The 23,611-nt window shown below is 39.4% G+C and overlaps 1 protein-coding gene and 1 pseudogene across 1 annotated transcript; one reads left to right on the forward strand and one right to left on the reverse strand.

Moving 5' to 3' along the window:
• Nucleotides 1-27: 27 nt before the first annotated feature.
• LOC139472199 (uncharacterized) lies at nt 28-4,075 on the reverse strand. The gene is made up of 4 exons (XM_071254575.1): nt 4,006-4,075; nt 1,115-1,407; nt 484-954; nt 28-312 (listed from the first exon to the last, which is right to left on the reverse strand). The coding sequence occupies exons 1-4, from the start codon at nt 4,073-4,075 to the stop codon at nt 28-30; spliced, it is 1,119 nt and encodes a 372-aa protein (XP_071110676.1).
• Nucleotides 4,076-16,625: 12,550 nt separating this feature from the next.
• LOC139472200 (uncharacterized) lies at nt 16,626-17,538 on the forward strand (annotated as a pseudogene).
• Nucleotides 17,539-23,611: the final 6,073 nt, after the last annotated feature.

Here is a 23,611-nt window from a genome sequence, read left to right on the forward strand (position 1 = left end):
TATGTGATATACGGCTCCAGCTGGGTCTTATTTCATCCATGTAGGGGGCTTGCCATTGGCGCTGAGGATGTTCTGGATTGTCCTGCCTCTCTGGAATACTGTATCAATGTAGGCGTGGTGTTTGAGCAGTCTGCGGATCTGGTGACTGGCTGTTCCTATGTAGGGAACACTGATGACAAACAGGGCTGTGTGTTGTCGTGGAGGCCGCTCTCTAGGGCTGAGGATGCTGTTGATTGTTTGTTCAACTAGGCTGGTAGGGTAATTGTTAAAGTTAGTGAATACATGGTGGAGGTGGTTGAGTTCAGTTTTTAGCTGTTGTGGCGTGGAACAGATGTTGACAGCACGTCGGGCTCAGGTGGCGATGATTCCTCTCTTGATTTGTGGTGGGTGGTTAGAGGAATTGTGCAGATACTGATCTGTATGGGTGGGTTTACGGTAGACACTGGTGTGTAGTTTGTTATCGGGATCTTTCTGTAGTCTTACATCTATGAATGGTAGTTGTCTCTCAACTTCTTCTTCCATAGTGAACTGCATCCTGGGGTGTTGGGCATTCAGGTGGTTGAGGAGGGTCTTGGGGTCATGCTCAGGTTGGAGAATGACAAAAGTGTCGTCGACTTTCCTAAACCAGCAGAGGGGGGTGATAGGTGATGTATGGAGGGCGGTTTCTTCTAGGTCTGTCATGTAGATTTCTGTGATGAGGGGGGACAGAGAGGATCCCATGGGAAGTCCATGTGTCTGTTGGTAGATCTTGTCTTGCCAGGTGAGGTAGGTGGAGGTAATACAAGAGGTTATAAGTTTGAAGATGCTGTCTATAGATAGATGGGTGTCAAGGTCCGGGTATACTGCTTCAATTCTTCTTCTGAGGATGGATAGGGCTTCGTCTTTGGCTACATTTGTGAAGAGATCTACCACATCATAGCTGACGAGTGTGCCTGGCTCGGTGATGGTGCTTATCTGTGGAGTCAGTGATGAATGATTTAGCAGTTTTCCCCAGGGGGGCAAGAAGGCGGGCAAGAAGGCGGGCAAGAAGGCGGGCTAGGTACTGGGCAGTGTTGTAATGGACAGTGTTTCTTGAGCAGATTAGGAGGCGGGCTTTGGCTGGCTGTTTGTGGACCTTGATGGTGGCTCTGGCGTAGGGTGGCTTGGGGTGAGGGACAGTCATCTTCTTGTGGAGGGTTGGGCCAATTTCATTCTTTTCTCGGAGCTCTTTCAGCAGGGTTTTATGCTCTCTTTGGAGTCGGGTGGTGGAGTCTTTCTTCAGCTTTTGGTATGTTGTCTGGTCATCTAGGATGTTGCTGGTGATGGCATTAAAGTCACTGGTGTCCATGATGACAGTTGCTCTGCCTTTATCTGCTGGGGCTATGGTGATGGATGGGTCAGCTTTCAAAGTTTTCAGAGATTTCCTTTCTGCAATGTTTAAGTTATCTTTTTGTGGTTTATTGTTTTCTAAAATATTTGCGATCTGATGTCTCAAATAGTCCACTTTTCCCCCTGGGGCTAGTTGTTGAAGCCCTTTCTCAACATTGGCTATGAATGTATCATGGTTTGGACGAGAGGTGGGTGAAACTTCAACCCTTTGGAAAGAACTGCAGTTTCTCCATGTTTTAGAGTTCTGCTGCTGAGGTTGATGACGGTCTTCTTGGGGTACTCTTCAGTAGATCGTGGTTTCCTGGTTTTTTTGGGTGGTTTCAGTTTTTGAAGTTTGGCAATCTGTGTTGTCTTGGTTGCTGCATCTAGTTTGTGGTTGGCTTCGGTCTGAATGCACCTGCGATTAACAGAGGTCCTGATGTAGCGGAAAAGTTCCTAGAATCTTTACAAAATGAAGAGAGAATAATAAGGGAAAATTTATTGCGTAAGAAACCCATGTGTATGATGAGGGATGTTAAGATGGCTAGGTTAGCTAACGTCGAAAAACTCGTACCAAATGTGATGGATAACAAAAAATATATACAGTCAAGTCTCATTAATCGGACAATCGGCTTTATCCGACACTAATGATGGGAACCGATTAAATTAGTGCTAATTTGACCCCTTAATCTGACATTCTCACTCTCCGACCCTGACACATTTAATTTGCAACGAATTACCGAAATCACTCATTAATCAGTCTCATATCCGACACAGTCATCAGCATACTCCGTGGACAACTGTCCGTGAGTACACAGCCCCGTGTTTGGATGCGAGACGAGTCGTCGAGTAGCTGCATATTTCAATGGTGGCAGTGATAAACTTGCTTAACAATAAACAATTACTGCTTTAAATAAAAAACCCAGAATTAATCACATGCCTCGATTACCTCAGATACAAGTCCTCGCTACCCCTGAGGACATCCCATTACCGGTCACATCAAAACGACCTTTCGTGAACTTTGACAGACCAAGGAATTACTAACAGGAAGTCAACATTAGCCACTAAGAAAGTAGCTTTCTTAAGCATTGCGCCACTAGTTTCAAATTGGCGACTTCCATTCCAGACTTTGCTTTAAAAAGTATTTTGAATCAGTCATACATTGTGTTAAACTTTAGAGGTTGCATGATTAGGAAAACATATTCCGCTAAGAATGTAACATAACAATATGAATATTGACGTTTTCCTCTTTTCTTTTTATTACAAAGTGTTTGAATCGTTATCATATGCAACCAACAATGTCATTAACGGGACTTGACTGTAGTCCACTTTAAAAATCTCCAGTTATATCTATCATAAGGCATGAAACTAAAGAAAATACACAGAGTTCTTAAGTTTGAGCAAAAACCTTGAATGGAGGTCTATATACAAATTTAAGAAAGATGGCTTTTAGCGATTTTGAAAAGAACCTATATAAGCTCATGAATAACTCAGTATTTGGTAAACTATGGAGAAGCTAAGGAAGCATGTTGATGTTAAATTGGTCAGATCTAATGAGGAATAAAGACAAAGGAAACTTATAGCTAGTCCAACTTTTAATAGAAGTAAGATATTTTATAATGACTGTGCGGGATTACATATGCGGAAGAGTAATATAAAATTCAACAGACCAGAGTACATTGGTATGAGTATTCTTGATTTGTCAAAACACTTAATGCATGACTTTTATTACAATGAACTTAAGAAGCAATAGGGTGATAGATGCGAGGTGTCATGTACTTATACTGATTCTTTGGTAATTGAAATACAAACAGAGGATGTGTATAAAGATATGGCAGAAAAATAGATATATGTATGATACGAGCGATTACCCAAAAGATAATCCACTGCACAGCGAAGTAAATAAAAAGATATAAGGTAAGATGAAGGATGAATGTGCTGGAACTCCTATTGCTGAATATGTTGGATTAAAACCTAAGATGTATTCTATAAAGAAGTCTGATAACGAGGAGATGAGAAAAGCTAAAGGGGTTAACAAGAATGTGGTAAAAAAAGCATATCAAACATGAACAGTATAAAGAAGCATTATTCAGTGGTAGAACATTCAAACATGAGATGAATACTTTAAGAAGTGACAATCACAGGATATATGGATTAAGAATCAACAAGACATCATTATCCCCCTTAGATAAAAAGAGATGGATTGATCAGGATGGTGTAACTACCTATGCTTATGGTTACTTAGGGAGGTAATACTGTATCGCTGTGGACTATAAGCATCTCTTCACGTACAAATCCTCTGCCCAGTCCATCTTTAAGATAATATAGAAAATGCTCACCTTCTTTCATAACCAATCAACTAAGATCTTAAGAGACCAAATCGGACAAATTGGCATCCTTTGAGTTCACCGGGCTGGTATAAATATCCTACGCTTACTCTATCCGGAATTTTGTGTTCTTTGCCTTTCCGTGGTAATGAAGATTCTGAAGTCACTGATTTCATATTCACAGCATCAGATGGTTTCTTCCCAATTAATCTTGTCACTTCATTATTCAGCGCTGATACAACAGCTGATAATTATGGCATCTATTCCGTTGATCTTAAACGATCTGATTTTATTTCAATCCAAACTGATATCCAAACAAACGTCTCCTAACGTCCAGTTAAATCTTTCAACAATAGCTTGGCTACGGTGGGCCTCTTTTTCACCACGCCTGATTGCGACATCGTGCTTTGCTATTAGTTTAGTTACTGATCTCATAAACTCACGACGAGGATCTACTTGAAATATCTTGGGTCATTTTAATGGTCCGCGTTTATATATGCGCCTCAGTGCATTTGCTATTTCTGAATCTTTTGAGGTTAGTGGCTCAGCTTCCTTGTAACCACTGGCTTCATCTACGGTTAAAGCCAATTTATATGTTTTGCGTTTTACTTCCTCATGGGAAAGAAACAAGAGGTCAGCCTGATGAACTTCATTCGTTGTGAAAATATCAAACATTTTCCTCAGTATCTAATGCGGGGGATTGTAAGTATATTTGCCATATTGCATATACCTTAGCCGCTGCAGATAGTTTTTGTATTGACCCTATACCTTTCCATTATCCTCATGGGCTATAGTAAAAAACTTTTCATTATTAATTAATATTTATGTTTCTTTAAAACTAATAATGATATGCGTATGAGTAAAAATAATAGAGAATATTTTCATTATAATTTAGCTTGACGATCACTGGATCGCATCGCATAATTCACATAAGAAAGACCTCTGTAGAAGCATTGATAGTGTCTAGGACTGATCCCAGGTGGTGGTGAGCCAGAACCCATTTTCACTGTTATTCGCTTAGTCGCATGAAGATCATTGGATAGTCGTCACATAATTCACTTACACTTAACACCCAAAAGAACCTGATAGAAGCTTAGATTTGGGCAAAAGCATGTACCAGACGTGGTGTTCTCACCTTTGCGGCAGAACCCCCATTGTCTACACTACTGAGGAAAATAAAGCGGCGGAATAACTGAGAGGGTACACGAAAATTATGATTGTGTTTTTTTCAACATTACGAATTTTTTAAAATATCCGTTTGCCATGCTTGGTTTTGTGTATATGTTACATCCGATTTTTATGAACATAATGACTGTACCTTCATTTTGAAATTTGATTTTAATTCTAGATTTATACCGCTACAAGGTTATATCATACATGGCAGTGATAAATATGTACCAGTCGAGGTAAACTGTTACAGTGTGGATTCATTTTGCATTGATCGGACATGAAAAGATTCAGTTTTCAATAACGATGGCAGACAATTTCTCGATTTATGTTCAAAACTTCTTATACACGAAACTAACGGGAGATCAGACTGTGATAATACTGGTGAATTCAAATTATTGCATATTATCAGCAGAAGTATTCCACTATGTCATTTCATGTCAATCCTGAAGTGTTCTCAGACCAAATGCCGATCAAAACAGTGTTATCAGGGCCAAATGAAATCGACCCGCAGACTACAGCACGTGCAGCACAGATCCGACCAACGCTCGTAATTGTTTCTGTGGGGGACATGCATCAACCAAGTCAGCGAGTCTGACCACCCAATCCCGTTAGTCGCGTTTAACGCCAAGCATAGTCGCCTTTTACGGCAAGCTTGGGTTGCTGAAGATCTATTCTACCCCGGATCTTCACAGGTCACACTCGACTAAAAGCGTGCCTTTATACTTGAAAAACAACTCCGTATCATGTGAGCATTATTTTGAGGAAAATAACAGTGATGTTAACAAATGGGTCTCGTATTTCAACAAATATTTCTTCATTCAACGAGTAAAATTTTAAGAACGAGAAAGATGTATGTGTTAGAAATTCTAAACAAAAAAAGAATCCTATGTGGTTCGAAAGTGAAGGCCAATAATTAAAGCGTGAAAACTATAAGTTTTTAAATATAAATATTAAACAGTATTTTCAGGCAGTTATTAAACAAAAGAAGAAAGCACATGACACTGCTAAAATCGATGTGGTATGGAAAAGTTTGGTGATAATGTTCTAATGTAGACATTTGGCATAATTACTTCAAGTCTTTATTAAATCCAAATGTCAAATTTGAAAGCAATTTTGACAAGACTTTTGAGGAATTTTATCTGAATATAATGCACTGGTTTGTGAAGATTGTGCCGAGAGTGACGACATTCTTGGAAATACCATAACTGAAGAAGAAACAAAGCGTTCATTCAATCAATCTTTATTTCAAGTACTGAAAAGGCCATAGGCCTATAGTACATATATACATACAGTAGCAATGGGTGCAATAGGAATTACTTATATCGTAACAAAATATCACATCTATAATGCAGAGGATCTGATGTTCATTGCATGATATATATACATTGTAAGATATTTTGTGACTGTTTCATTTTGGGATGACATGAGGATTTAAAATTTGTCTATTCTAGGATTCAGATAAAAATATTTATGTATGTATTCTTTTCTGATATTTGCATACAATGGACAGACTAGCAAAAAATGGTATTCATCTTCTATCTCTTGGCAAGTACAATATTTACACAATCTGTTTTCCCTTGGTATCGCTAAATGTCTACCTTTTTCTATTAGAAGATCATGAGAACTACATCTGAAACGGGATAGTGCTGTTCGAAATTTCTTAACATTTATATCCAGAAGATATTTTTCGGTCAGAATGAATGATTTAAAACAGGTGTAATGCTTTAACTTATTATGTAAGTTTAGTGAAGAGTACCACTTTTGAAAATACATATCTTTTAGCCTTTGTCTTAAATTATATATGAAACGATCTGGTACTGTTACATGTTGCTCTCTCCAAATGTACTCATACCCGCAAGATTAAGCGTTCATTAAAGGCATTAAGAATGGTAAATCTCCGGGTTTAGACGGCAGAAGCGTTAAAAGTTACAGCTGACATTTTATAACCATATTTAGGTTTGTTGTAACAATAGGCCCATTCCGAGATGCATGAAATGAATGAGTTATTATACCATTATTAAACAGGGACGTAAGGACAATCCAGATAATTACAGTTTACTCTGCTTGATATGTTAGGCAGAGTGTTTACCTCGTTTATTAACACTAGAGAAAATTTTTGGCTAGAAGAACATTCATCTGTTTCTGAGGCGCAGGATGGTTTCAGAGATGGGCATTCCACAGTTTACACATATAAGTATCCCAGAAAAAAACAAGAACAATTTTATTGTATTTTTATAGACTTTTAAAAGCATTTGACTGCGGCGATAGAAGTAAAATACTTTTTCATCTACTGTGAAAGGGTATTCAAGGTAAATTATTTAAACTGTTTGAAAGTATATATAGTAATGTAAAATCATGTGCCAATTTACAGATATGTTACAAGTATCTTCCTCCGGGGGCGTTAAGCAAGGATGTGTGTTGTTACCGATTTCACTTTTGATGTACATTGAAGAATATTGAACTATTGTTAAAAATGACCCGCGAGGTGTATTTGTAGACAGCATTTGTGAAGGAATGTGCCTGTTATTGTTTGCTGATGATGTCATAATGTTTTATTGCCGCCTATTTTAATGTACGGCTCGCAGGTATGGAGCATTCATGTAAGAAAGGATACTGAAATCGATCACACTAAATTCTGTAAATACATATTACGAGTAGAATATCACACTAGCGACTACGCAACATTTTGAGATGAATGTGGATGTCATTCTATAACAATTGAGAATAATTAATTATTGGTTTAAATTATAAATATGAAAAGCAATATATATATATATATATATATATATATATATATATATATATATATATATATATATATATATATATATCATCCAAAACTGGCTCCCACAGGAAATATTGCTTGGGTGAGATCAAGCGATAACTACACTGTAGATATCGCTGTAATGAAATTGCATCACAATGCTTTGCAGACCATTGTGACGTCATTGGTTACCATGACGTCACAATCAAATGACATCACAAATGGCTCCGCTACTGAAGCTGTTACCAGTTCTTTTTACACTTAAGACACTGCTTATTACTGTCTTCAAACTGAAAAAGTTGGAAGAATGATGTTGGATGATACATAAAGTCTCACCCTCGTGTCTTTCGATATCAATTATATCAACACTCGTTGATAAAAGTGGAAAATATCCTCGGCAAGCATATTAAACATATGAAATTGTTGTTTTGACATTGAACAATATTTTTATTTTCCGATGGTTTTGCTTTTGTTTGGATTTGGCAAGAAGTTGTTAATACTGAATTGTTTATGTCAGCATTAAAACAGCGTTTGTTAGATACATACAGGCAAAAATGGCATGATGATCTTAACAATTCCCACCCGTTTATTTTACATTCAACTTCTTGTTAAATACTGATAAATATTTAAAATGTATTGGAACTGACTTGATAAGAAAAAGTTAATCCAAGTTGAGATATTGTTCACGCTAGTTAAACATATTAACACACATAAACATGTGCGAAATTATAATCCGTTAATCAGACCTATCATGTCCATATTGTGGAGAAGGAGGCCAAGACGAAAATGTATGTATGCATGCATGCTTGTATTCCAAACATGTGAAACTTGCCTGATATACAACAAACTTCTCTTCTTCTGACATGCCACCGATTGAACACCTCTGGACTGTTCTGGGCCGGCGGAAGGGAATTTGCATCAGCTTTGGCATACCTTACAAGAACAATGGCGAAGGATACGACGGGAGACAATCTGGTGTTACCCAATATGCCCAGAAGATGTCGTGCCAGCATCGATGCTCACGGAGCAGAGACCAGATATTGAGTTTTCTATGAAGGTTGAATTCCACAACGTCATTTGTAAACATATCATATCTGAATAAATTTGGGGGTTCCCTTAAATATTGTTCCTAGAATATGTACACAATCTGTACATAAATAATCCAAAGGTACCTTTAATAAGATATTAGAAACGGATTCCAACGTTGTCATGTAGAGCGAGCGTTATTCAACAATATTCGAGTAATATCATCGCGGGGACACCAGAAATGGCTTCCATACATTTTGGAATCAAAGTCGGGTTTTTTAAATGAAGGGCGAACGTTGTGTCCAATAGGCAACCCCACCACTCGACAAATAAAAAAATATCAGAAGCTTAATGGAAGAATTCTTCGGCTAACCGTTAAATCTCATTAAAAATTATGCGCGCCTGTCAGGGTTACATAAAACGTTATTTAGAAGTAATCTTTCCCGAAGTACACGCTGTGTTCTGATTTAATATAGAACGTGCCCATCACGCTTCGTGTACACTTACCTGCTACAAGCCGGTATAGAAACACTGTCATCCACGACAACCAGAACATTCCAGGTGTCTTCGTGTCTACGATCCGTTAGAAACCGGTCATTACCGCACATGACTATCCATCTATAAAAATAAAATATAATAATATCAACAACATAATGATATTTGCTTCCAGTCTCATTAACAGTGAAAGATCCAGGGTAGAATAGGTCTCAAGCAACCCATGCTTGCTGTAAAAGGCGACTATGCTTGTCGTAAGAGGCGACTAACGGGATCAGGTAGTCAGGCTCGCTGACTTAGTTGAAGCATGTCATCGATTCCGATTACGTGGATCGATGCTCATGATATCAATCACTGGATCGTCTGGTCGAGACTCGATTTTTTTTTACAGACCGTCGTCATATAGCTTGGATATTGCTGAGTGCGGCGTAAAACAACAAACCAACCAACCAACCAACCATTAACAGTGATTGAATGAAGGTTTACGCCGCAGGCAGTAATATTCTTGTTGAATCGTGTCAATAAGCGAGACTGGGCCAGGCAATCGTGCTGTTGTCATTAGCAACGTCCCACGGCATCAATCAGTGATTGACATCATCAGCATCCATCAACGCAGTAGGCATAAAATGACATTCACTCAACGGAGCCTTCGAGCCTGACCATCGGATCCAATTATGTCACCTTTATTAGATTGTTTATTTGTTTGTTTGTTTGTTTGTCTGCTTTCCAAAGCCGCGCAAATCTCCAGCTATATGACGGTGGCCTGTACATAATTGAGTTTGGACCAGACAATCCAGTGTTGACATCATGAGCATCGATCCGAAACTGGAATTCGATGACATCCATCAACCAAGTCAGCGAGCCTGACCACTCGATCAATCCGGAACAAAGTCCTGAAAGACCCGATCCCGTTAGTAGCCTCTTAGGACAAGCATGGTTTGCTGAAGACCAATACTAACGTGGATTTTCAAGAGTGTCTTGGTGGGAAATGACAATTTTAAGTTGTTTAAATTTTTATTTGCGCACATATAGATAACTCATAACTTAAATAAGTAAACATATTATGATATCAATGATTGCGGATTTTAAACCTTATCCTTCATCGCGTCATGTCTGATCTATATATGCATGTCATTTTGGGGTAAGTAATTAATAACAATGACTTAATACAGAAAAACAGACCTCGTATATGATTAAGTTTTCCAATATCAGACCAAAGCGCAGGTCAAAGATTCTACCGGGAACATAATACATTGTCCATATAATGCGTTCGGGTTACTGAAATTCAACATTAACTTCTTATTTGAAGGGGCGGTAGCTTTGTGCTTAAAGCGTTCGCTCGTCACGCAGAAAGACCGGGTTCGATGCCCCACACGGGTATGTGTGAAGCCCAATTCTGGGGTTCCTTTGCCGTGATATTGCTGAAATATATCAAAAAGCGACGTAAAACCATAGTAAATTACTCACTTTTATTTAAAAAATAAACAACTGAAAAAGAAAATCTCCAGTAGAAAAGGGATAGGATGACTACCCTGAAGAACACATAATTAGTTTGTTGTGGCCTATGTAGCACTGATATTCAAAATGTGAGCATGTAATAATATAATGGGACGTAAATGAAATGCAGGATGACGTCCCACCTGTCTGTGTCCCGCCCCTTGGTTTGATAGCCCTTGTCATGGGAGCGTGATGTTCTGAAGCTTGTCCACGTGGTTCTTGACAGCAGAAACAGCAGCAACAGGACCCCCACCAGCAAAAGTCTGTTGAAGGCTGCAGTGACAGAAGAATGAATGAAAGATGGGATGTCGACACATTAATGATAATCTACAGTGAGTGAGAGCAGCAATGTTGCAGTTACATCACGACATGTTTGTTTGTTGTTTAACGCCTCGCTCAGCAATATTCCAGATATACAACCGCGGTCTGTAAATAATCGAATATAGACCAGATAATCCAGTGATTGACATCATGAGCATCGATCCAAGCAATTGGGATACGATGACATGCATTAACCAAGTCAGCGAGCCTGACCGCCCGATCCCGTTAGTCGCGTTTTTCGACAAGCATAGTCACCTTTTACGGCAAGCTTGGGTTGCTGAAGATCTATTATACCCCGGATCTTCACAGGTCACACACGACTAACAGCCTGCCTTTATACTGTCACTGGACAACAACCCGGTATCATGTGAGCATTATTTTGAGGAAAATTACAGTGATGTTAACAAATGGGTCTCGTATTTCAACAAATATTTCTTCATTCAACTAGTAAAATTTTAAGAACGAGAAAGATGTATGTGTTACAAATTCTAGATAACAAAAGAAAACACGTCCCATTTTAATTCTGGAAACCCAATAGTCCAGAAACTCTACGGTCTTTGCCCAGTCTCGGTCTAAGGTATTTACAAAATTAAACATGCTGTTTTCATGGAAACATACCAAGGAAGAAAAAATGAAAAATAAATTGTTCAAAAACTCAATATTTTCACTATGTCGCCCATGGGTAGGCCAATGGGCAGGCCCATGGGCGAGAATATGTTCCTTTACTTAAAACTCATGTTTTTGTTTCGCAAATACATAAATGTATTTCTTTCAAGTATCATGACACAAAATTTAACTCATTTTAACTTAATTCAACGATTTTAGAGCAATATTGAAATATTTCGCCCATGGGCGAGAAAAAGGTTTGGCCCATGGGCGAGAATATTTTCCTTTGCTCAACAGTTTTAGTTTCGCAAATACATTAAGGGATTATAAGCATGACACATGATTTAACTCATTTTAACTTAATTCAATTTATTTTTGGCGTTATTAAAATATTTCGCCCATGTTTTCGTCAGTCCCTTTAAAGCATCAACTAACTGTGTGCAAAGTATATTGTATCATGTGAAATATACTTTATATTATATCATTACATTACTATTTAAAAAGGCCTTTGGTTGGATGTTTGCTTTATAGAAGTTTTACAAATTTCACCTGTTTTACATATTGTAGTGATCTTTAATGAACCCGGCCTTACCTCTCAAAACGTTTTGACAGTTTATCATACGAATTCATGCGCGTGTACTCCAATTCATTGAAGTTATTTTCAACAACATTAGAGTTTAGTTAGTTTCTTTTACATTTCCCATTTTATGTCCCGTTGATACATCACCCTGGGCCATTACGTGACACTAAGTATGCAGTATACAGGTACACGTGCGCGTATTTTAATGGAAAAAAAATATTTGTCTTTTATTGCATAACGTCTGGCTGAATATCTCACATTCTAACGAAATCTCGAAATAATTATTTAGTTACATGCGGTGTCTAACTGGCCAGTGGGAATTATGTTTCAATGCGATTGAGGAAAACATGAGTGAATATTGTGACACTAAAGCAACTTTTAACTGCATTGTCACTTTTGGTATGAAAATGGTAACAGTTAAGAAAAACGCAACAGCCTTCTTGTGATATTTCGGTGTCTAGCCGGGAGAGCCACATTTCAGAAATGGTTATTGCCGGTAGAGCCACATTTTCAGCTGAGTGCATTTCACCTATTCTAGCGGGTAATTAATTAATCCGATTACCGACACCTGTATATGAGTGTCCCACATTTTAATTATACTCCTAATTTAATACTCCCAGACTGAGGGAGGCGACCAGTTCCTACACCGTGTTAGTGACGACATCCTCATCTTCACCACAGACAAGAACATTGAACATTTGTGTACTGCAGACATTGTATTTTGTGATGGTATATTTTATGCCTGTCCCAAGTTGTTCGATCAGATTTATTGTTTACATGCTGAGGTGTTTGGCCATATATTTCCATTAGTTTACTGTTTGTTGTCCAATCGAACAAAAGAGTGTTGTGTCAACATGTTTCAGTACCTATGCGATTTTGCTAGTAGAGGAGGTCTAGAGTTTGCCCCACTTACAATTCAGTTGGACTTTGAACGTGCAGCTCACAATGCCGTGACTGATGTCCTGGGACATTAGTTAGAGGGTGTTTCTTTCACTTCACCAAATGTATCTGGAGGAGGGTGCAGAAAGAAGGTCTGGTGATGGACCATAAGGAAGATGAGGAGGTGAAGAAGCTGGTGAGAAGAGCCGCTGCCCTCTAGTACCTCGTGACAAAGTGGATGATGTGTGACTTGATGCCATTGCTGACTCTCCTGCTGGCCCTAAAGTGACTGCCTTCATGGACTACGTGACAACCAGTTGGGTTCAAGGAGGGGCCTTCATGCCAGAGATTTGGAACCATTTCGAAAACCAAGGCCACCGTACCAACAATCCCCTGGAAGGGTGGCACAACAAGATAAAGAAACTTGCCAAGAAGTGCCACCCGAACATCTACGAGGTAGTGAAGCTATTTCAGCGAGAGCAGTCACTCAAAGAGGTTGCAGTCCAGAGACTCTCTCACCAGCGGTGAGAACCTTCACGAAGAAAGAAGTACAAGGCAATCGATGCACGTATTGCAGTAATGCAGTAATGACATTAAATCCATTATGATATTCATATGCTATTCATATTCATCAATGTAAAGTTTTGATGAATATGTTATCCTTGTTGAATAATAAATGAGAAAACAAGACTTGTTTTGTTATATACGGTAACCTGTTAGAATCACAAAGCATGTTTTGACAGCATAGCCGCGAGAGCCACATTATACAATCACGCAACCATAACCATTGCCGCGAGAGCCACATCAATATTTCTCATATTCTCATTAGTACGTTGTATCTAATTACAGTGTCGGCCTTATTTACAGGTGATTCTACAATACCTGCTTTCGGTCAAATACGATCTACCACACCGCGCGTGAATAAACAGTTATGCAGGTGTTGCTGTGGGTAAATACCTAGCCTGTATATGTATATTGTTTTGTGGATACATGTATTACATATTTTCGTTGATATGTGGATATATTAAGCACAAAGACAAAAAATGTTTATGAAAGATGAATTAGTGCCTTGATATATTCAACGAGATGTGTATCATCGTTTAATTGGTCATTCAATAAAAGTATGTTTGGAAGAGATATCAAAGGAGCCGCCCAATATACACAGTGCCGTCCGGTGAACTACCACCTCACCCTGTCCGTAAAAGTAATCGGTACACAAATATATTTGATGCGGTGTCAGTGTAGAAGGAGTTTGAATTACGTCCGCCACTGGCCACAGAAATCCTCAAAGTATAGTAACAATCAACAAGGTCAATGCCGTACTAATTACCTGGTGACGCACGTAACAACGACTGTCAATCTGTCTACTACAGCTACCATACCATCATCCCTAGGCCTGTCACAACTGGCATATTAACGGCTTATTCAAAATATTAATTGTAGAAACGTCGTTAAGAGACTAACGTATGTCGTATACAGTCCTCATATTTGATTTTAAAAAAGTAAATACGTCAACTGGGAATTCAACTGGATGTTACCTCCCTTATATCAGCTAACAGCCCTGTTTGTGAACATTTGTACTAGACATAAGATTTAAAGACTAATAAAACCAATTGTAAGACCGCATAGACCATAAAACCGAATTAAATATATCTTGGTATCATCTCTTGTGTATTAGATGATGGTAATGACCTGAAATGTTATAACGTTAGATTAGGAAGGAGAAACATTAAAGTGTTTTATAATACTTGGGAACATGAGCAATAAAATGTATCAACATAAACATGCATGGAATAGGGAAAATGGTGAAAACAAATTGAAAAGGATTTTAATACAAAATTATTGAACTAAATAACTTGCCTGAACACAAGGGGTACACAAACTTGTTTGACAGTTATTCGTGTGTTGTAGACTGTCGAATGGGACTCGTGTGTGTGCGTAGGGTACAAATATCTATTGCAAGTTTTAGTACTCATCATACACTTTCTCTTTTTGTGTTGATATGATTTCTATTTTCGTACATCATATGATTTCATTTTTATCTTTGGCTGCTCTGTTAATATACATGTATGTTCGAGTAGTTGTCTGTTCCTCATAAATAGACATCGTGCTGCCTCGCTATTGCATCTCTTGACTACGGGAGATCTACAACATATAGCGGATCTAACTGCAATTCTTGTTTTAACCAAGCCCGGATTTGACATTCCAGTAACTGGATTCAGGTTGATTGCAAGATATGCATACCTCGTCATAGTGATTGTTGTGAATTCCTGAAAGTTTTGTTTGTTTGTTAGTTGTATAACGCCGCACTCAGCAATATTTCAGCTGTATGACGGCGGTCTGTAAATAATCGAGTCTGGACCAGACAATCCAGTGATTGACATCACGTGCATCGATCCAAGCAATTGGAATACGGTGACATGCATCAACCAGGTCAGCGAGTCTGACCACACGATCCCGGTAGTCGCCTCTTACGACAAGCGCTGTCGCCCTTTTACGCCAAGAAGGGGTTGTTGAAGATCTGTTCTACCCCGGATCTTCACGGGTCCATTGACGCAGGGATTTGTGTAAAGTCATTCCGACAGCATACAATGCCCACTCACTGTCTCCTCAAAGTAATATAGTACGGTACTTAGAGTACATGTGAGATTATACTCAGGTTAGGGAGATGTTTAATCTATTTCTATCTAACAATGCATTTAATGAAATGAATACAAAACAAACTCAACGGTTAAAAGGTTTCATTGAAAAAACTACCCCTGGTCTTGCCTAATAAAACAACTGCAAACCGACACAGATCAAAAGCAACTTACAAACACAATCATAATCTGGTTAATCTGTATCACTCAACGAGTTGGAGTAGCTTACTCTGCCCACAGTATGACAGTATTGGGCAGCTCAGTAATTAGGAGGTAAGACAAGGCAGGTACACTGGTCACACTTGACTGGTCTGTCTGATGATTAGGTCGTCTGGCAATTGGGAGTGAACCATAGCAAGTACAGCGGGATGGTTCACTCCCAAAACTTCTGCATGCCAAAACGTCTACATGCCAAAACATCTACAGAGAGTTGTCATGGCTGATTGAGTTTACCTATTGTTATAATGGTATAGTCCTCCTGTAATTAAGAAGACTCATTAGCTTCTTTATGATGTTGTTTTAGAAAGGCAAGGAAGGGTACTTTGGGAAGATTAAATAGTTACAGATGTACCTAATGAAAACAACTTATTTGGAGATAAAGAAGATTATAATAAAAAGACCCGTCACTTTCAATGAAATTAACTGGTTTAGGAAATCACAATTATACACTGTTTAAGATCAAAAGGTTTCATGTGTATGTAGGAAAAGCAACTTACAAGTTGTCGGGCTGAGAGTAGTTTGAACCTTAAATTGGGTTTACTCACTTTATTGTGGATTAACACTATAGTCCATCAGGATGACAATCAAGAAATCATATCAATACAAAAACAAATTATGTGAACACCAAACTCACAATAGATATGTGTACCCTACTCACACACAGGAGTCCCAAAGAGGGACAGGTCAGCCGAAATTGCCAAGGCAGAAGGCGACCTCTTAAACACTTAATGCAACAACGATGACAATTTATCACTATGGCTGGTATCAGGAAAGTGGAGTATGTCATGTCACAGAAGGGTATTGTGCAGGTATTCCTAGATGGCTATCGTTATAACAAGAATGTTGTCAGACAGACATGCATTCACTGGAAGTGCGTAGACTCCACTTGTAAGGGCAGATGCACCACTGTAGGTGACTTCATCAGAAATGTCTCTGATCACACTCATCCACCTGAAGACAGCAGTAGATTCATCAGTACCATGAGGAAGAGGGCCAGAGAAGAAACCACGTCGATGCGTACCCTGTACAACGATGAGGTAGCTACAGAAGACCAGCCACAACTGCTGCCATCGTTCCCATCCATGAGCAGTGCCTTGTACCAACACAGGCGGAAGAACATCCCAGCACTCCCACAGACAAGAGCTGAAGTCCAACTTGAAGGAAACTGGACTGAAACAACAGACAGCCGCCCATTCCTGCTTTTCACTGATGGAGATGCCGACAAGATTGTTGTATTTTCTACCCATGACCAACGCCAAGCTTTGCAGTCTGCAGACACTGTATGCAGGCAACTCCACCAGTTCCGAGAGCTGAAGACTTCAATGACTATATGGTCATCAACTGGGTTGACGATGATGCTCGGTTTCCAATACCTCTGTGGAATCACCACCAGACAGACGGCCAGAGGGATTTCACCATCGCCTTAACAGAACCTTACCCCACCGCCACCCGAATATCTACCGATTTGTAGAAGTGATTCAGGAGATTGAGTGTGCAGATAGGACAAAAATCGCACAGTTAGACTTTGGTGCCACCCCACCTAGCAGGAAGCGAGTTTACAGAGAGACTGAAAATCGCCTTAGACGTCTCAAGGACATGTTGACTCAAGGGCAGAACACCCCTATCGAGTTCTTTGATGCTGTTGGTCATCTTCTCAAACTTGGTTAAGAGACTTGAAATATAGTAATTTTAGTGCAGTATGTGACAGAGTGAGGCCAGTTGTGACATTAAATTAGTGTGTGTACTATTTATTTATACCAGTACTTACATTAAATTAGTAAGTAGTCTAGTGCATAAAGTGTGTGTACTATTTATTATACCAGTGCTATATTGTCTTCATATTGCTTTGTTTTGTTGTATGTTGTACACTTAATTAATTGGACTGTTCCAATCAATGCCCAACAGGTAATAAGCTAGGAGATTAGTGGTGCAGTGGACCATAAACTTTGTTGTTTGAAGCTGTAGAAGTTTTGGCATGTAGAAGTTTTGGGAGGACACCAGCGGGATATCTGCGAATCTTGTTGCTCCTTTAATGGGACCGATGAGTTTTATGACCACGGGCCTCGGCACAAGCGTGGTGCTTGAAGACAAGTTATACATGTACGTCCCATATGTTGACTGTATTTCGCTATTCATATTCTCAATTCATTCATAATACCACAACATTTTAGTACTTCTTCAAACTTTACAATCACTTCAATATGTACAATAGATTGAACGAGAACCAATGATATATTGCAAATTATTAAATCATTGACTCTATTATCAGCCGCTACGTTTGTATTGTACAAAGAAATATTGTGTCTGTCCTTTTGCAGATTTAGCCCCAGAATGTGCTCATTCGAATTAGGAACGAAAATAATTGCTTATCATGAGTATATATGATACAGTTAAAAGTTACTTGTACACTGTAGATGTATTCACTTTAAAGTCGTATACGACCTTCGCGAGCGAGTTGAATGATCCAGGTTAATTGGAACGAAGTCTAGAAAGGGTTATAAAGTTTTGTATTTGGTAATGTGTAGGTTTGTTAAATGTGATTTTTTAAATTCCTTTTATTAAAAATGTAAAAAAATAATTATGCGCTGAAAAATAGAGCTGACTTGATGGGAGATATGGCGTTAGCCACCTGAGGTTTTCTAGTGGACACGGTTTAACCTTACTGTGCCCTCATCCTGGTTGTTGTTGTCGTTGTTATAAAGGATTGAGAGCTACAGCTCACTGCATTTTTGGTTACAGTGTCTCACTAAAGTGGACATGTGCAGGTGAACTCTGTTCAATTAGTATATGAAATGTGAAATCCAGGCAATAATAACCTGAGAGTAAATCCACGTGCGTCTGCCTTTCCCCTCGTTCACCTTCGAAATCCTTGATCATGACAGAGTTCTGAAATTCAGTGACAATGTTGCTAAACAGTTGAATCTGATGGACGTATTGTGCAGAACCTGTTTGGCACTATTGGTTCCAGGACCACTAACACTGGGAAGAAAGGCACTCTGAGCTGAAAAAAGTTTGGTCCTAACCGCCCCAACATCTACAAGTTTGTAAGCTTGTAGACATCATTAAGAAGAAACTAACAGTCCCACTCAGACCTTTCTCAAAATTCAGGCCGAGGGCAGGCTTCATACAAAATGAAGAAAATATCGCAACGTCGACACAAGTGTGCTCAGTCAAACAATGAACTTACGACCGGCAGAAAACAACTCCAGTTGTCATTTATCAATGATAATAATAATATTAAGACAACTAAATCTGTATACTTCAATGACACTCATTACTGTGCTACCGAAATACTAATTTGAATCTCATGAGAAGATTTCTCATTATTAATTAACTCAAAACACCTCATAGTCAACTCTCCCAACTCTACTGCAATCTAGTCAAGTAAATGAAATATTCTTGTATTCAGAACTGAACTGTCACTTGGAGTTCACATAAACCACTATGTTCGTATAAGTCACTGGTCATCAACATTATCATACAGATCAAGTAAAGTCCACAAAGTTTACACTCGGTTTCTCCAATGGAAGAAATACACATCTCAAATATTAGCAAATTTACAGTCAATGAAACCAAGCACATAATCTTTGTACGCATCTAGCGCCCCCTGACACTGAGAATCACACGTCATGTCTGTCACAGGTGGTGACAGACTCAAATCACTGCCAGACACACTAATGGACTTGCCAAAATACTTTTTGACATGAGACACATTCCTTCTGTATTGCACCCCGTCAGATTCAAGTGCAACAGAATTGCCAAATTTACCCAACATATTAAAGGGCGTAGATCGATATGAAGTGGAGAACTTATTTTCCCTCTGCTGCCGAAGAAGAACTTTATCACCAACTTCAATATCTGTGTCTCTAGCATGTCGCCTCTGGTCACCATAAACCTTCCCTTTCTCCTTCTGTTCAGAATCATGGTCTCTAACGACTGTATCATCCTCTGAAAAATCATTTAGCTCTGACAACTTCGTCCTAAAGTACTCACGGAAATGAAAAAAAACCCCTGTTTTTTCGACCTCAGATCTTAAATTATTGCAGTTAATATACAAAATATGTAAATATTCAAACAACTAAATTAGTACTAATTGGGCCGTGGCACAAATACAGCGTATCAAATGTTTTTTATGCCTTTTTACACGTAAAAGTGTGTAAAAATGTGAAAAATTGAGGACCATTATTCAAATTCTGTCTTCAAAGTTAGAGGTAATCCATGAGTAAGGAAGATCTGAGACAAACATCCAATGAGTGCCTCGGCAGTGGTTCAAAACATCAATTTCAAAGAATCTGCTGTAATAGTCAATAACGACAAACACATAGTCGCCAGATGGAAGCGGACCCATGAGATCAGCAGCAAAGTGTTGCCATGGCGATGTTGGTAATGGAGTTCAATACATAGGCGTAGGAGGAGTAGACTGTGATACTAACTGACACCCATGACAAGTTTTGCAATATTTCTCCACATCTCCATCAATACCAGGCCACCACAACTTGGTTCAGTAAACAACTCTTAATGTCACCCATCTCTGTGTCGGTGTCAGAAGCCATCTCTACCTCCCTCGTCGTCAGAGCCATAGGAGTAGACTCAACAGCTACAAATCTAATATACTGTTCAGCATCTTGAGATCCACATGTCATGTCAGTTGACAAGTCCATGTCTTCACACAAAAATCTCGACAAACAATCAGCAATATTGTTACTGCCCGTGATATACTTCACAGTATAGTCATAAGGTTGCATTCTCGAAACCCAACGTTCAATCCTCGCGGAGGGCTTCGAACGAGGCGAGTAAATGAACTCCAGAGGTTTGTGATCAGTATGTAGTTCAAACTGTGAACCATAGAGATAAGCATGGAAACGCTCACAAGCCCAAACCAAAGCAAGAGCTTCCTTCTCCGTCTGAGAATACCGTTTTTCTATATCTGTTAAACTCTTACTGGCATAACAAATCACACTGTGCACACCTGATTGTTCCTGTACCAATACAGCACCAAGGCCAACAGGACCCGCATCCGCGATAACCTGTGTAACAGCATTCTTGTCAAAGTATGCAAGTACATCCGTACTAGCCATACACTGTTTCAATTTCTCGAAAGCTTGTTGCTGTTCAATGCCCCACACAAAAGGTACTGACTTCCGAGTCAACCGACGTAATGGTTCTGGGAGTGTCGCAAAGTTCTCGATGAATCGCCCATTGAAGTTAACAAGACCAAGGAAACTCCTCACTTCTCTGGCATTACCTGGTTCTCTAGTATCTAACACAGCCTTCACCTTAGCCTCTGCTGGACTCCATCCCTTTGCTGACAACACATGACCTAGAAACTCTAGTTTCTCCATTCGGAACTGACACTTGTCCGGATTCAGAGTTAGACCTTTCTCTCTTATGACAGTCAAGACTTTGGCCATTCTTCTGTCATGCTCCTCATCACTAGTTCCATGAACAATAACATCATCCATGATATTATGAACACCTTCACACTCGTGAAGTATCTGCTGGAGAATCTTTTGGTACATTTCCGGAGCACAACAAATACCAAACATAAGTCTCTTGTATCTGTAAAGGCCCTTGTGTGTAATGAAAGTAGTAATATGTCGTGACTCGGGGGAAAGTTCAATCTGATGATAAGCCCACTTCACATCCAACTTACTGTACACAGTACTGTGATTAAGGTCCTGTAAGACATCATCAATGGTGGGAATCGGATGCCGTTCGCGCCGAACTGCCCTATTAGCCATTCTCATGTCCACGCATACACGAATGTCTATGCCTCCTCGTTTAGGTACGACAACTAACGGCGATATCCAATCGCTAGGACCATGGACCTTCTCAATGATATCAAGTTGTTCCAATTCATCTAACTTTTTACTTAGTCTGTCTCTCAAGTGATATGGAACATTCCGTAAAGGCTGTATCACAGGTTCAACCATGTGATCAATTGGTATCTTTAACTGATAGTCTTTCAACTTTCAAAAACCCTGGAAACAATCTGGAAAGTCGTTCACAAAGTTCCGAGGCTGAAAAACAACACTGTTCACATTTGGCCCAAGAGCCAAAATTCCCAATTGCAATGATACCTCACGACTCAAAAGTGGAGGCCCATCGCTATCCATAACTACAAACTCAACTTGATTCATTGTCCTATCTCCAACTGAAATATCTGCAGTGAAGGTTCCTGCAATAGGCAATGGTTCCTGTGTACCATAGGGATAAATATCCTTATTGTTCTTGTGAGAAACACACTTTATCCCCTGCTCCTTCAAGTCGTCCCATGTATTTCTGTCAACCATGTTACACGTGGCCCCAGAATCAATAGGTACTGTAAGAGGTAAATCCCCAATGTCAACAGTAATCTTGCCATCATGGAACTCTGAATTCTCACCATCCACAACAAATGCATAAGCACTGTCACTACAAATCTCTGTATCTTGTGAAACGTGTCTCACATCATCTCTCGTCCTATATGTGCGTTTCGACTTCTTATGACCTTTGTCACAGCTTGACTCCTTCATCTTGCATACTGACTCAAAATCTCAAACTTGTTTACATTTGTTACATGTCCTCCCCCGTGCCGGACACTTCAGATCTCTCGCCAAATGTCCTGTGTACCCACATCTATAACATGGCCCGTCAGTTCGTCTACCTGACTGGTTCCCTCTCCACTGCTTTCCTGCATCACGTCTCACTGTTCTGTCCTTGACAGTAAGTTTATTCACATCACTCACAACACCCTCAATAGACTTAGCCTGTTTATATCTTTCAACTGTTCAATTGTAAGGCCACAGCCTTTCTCCAACAACTTCCTTCTCAAATGATGTGAAGTACATTTCTCAATAACCTGATCCCGGATTCTTTCATCCACATCACCAATATTCCCAAAGTCGCAAGATTCGGCTTTCTGTCGCAATCTCGTGATATACTGAATAACTGTCTCAGTTGTAGATTGACACATCGAACGGAAAACATGTCTCTCATATGGCACATTCACATGTGGCTTGAAATATGAGTTAAGAGTCACAACAGTTCTATCGTTCATATTTTCACCAGCCCCTTCCAATTCCAGAGTGAAAAAGATATCCTGCACTGCCAACCTTGCTGTGTGCAATAACAACGCTTTTCGCTGCTCAGTATTCTTCACCCATTTCCCATCGGCTTAAAAGTCGAAAGCACGGAGCCACCTTGTCCAGCGGGGTCCCAAACTGGTTGTGTTGGTACAATCAAACGATTGCAAAAGTCCAATGTCGGTTAATTTAACATTCGACATAGCGTACACAACAACGCATACCAGGAAAATCCTCGTCGCCAACATGTAGAGTCACGATGGTCCAGGCTTAACTTCGTCTTGCATCAAAAACAAACAAGTACCGCATTCAAGCTTCGGTTCTTTTCTTTCGACCCACATGGCGTACAGACCTTCTGCGCTTGCCCGCAGCCAATAATAAACCGGATACACATATCTAGGCAGATCTCAAATCTCCACAAACGTATAGTTTTTCTCATTTCATTGAGTTTGATTAAAAGTGTTGTTGTTGTTGTTGCATTAAATGTTTAGGAGGTCACCTTCTGCGTAGGCAATTTCGGCTGATCTGTCCCTCTTTAGGACTCCTGTGTGTGAGTAGGGTACACCTATCTTTTGTGAGTTTGGTGTTCACATAATTTCTGTTTTTGTATTGATATGATTTCTATTTTCTTATATTGATATGATTTCATTTCTATCCTTGGCTGCTCTGTTTATATA

This window comes from Haliotis cracherodii, unplaced genomic scaffold (genome assembly GCF_022045235.1).
Source record: "Haliotis cracherodii isolate W230 unplaced genomic scaffold, xgHalCrac1.p SCAF_24, whole genome shotgun sequence".
Lineage (NCBI taxonomy): Eukaryota > Metazoa > Mollusca > Gastropoda > Lepetellida > Haliotidae > Haliotis > Haliotis cracherodii.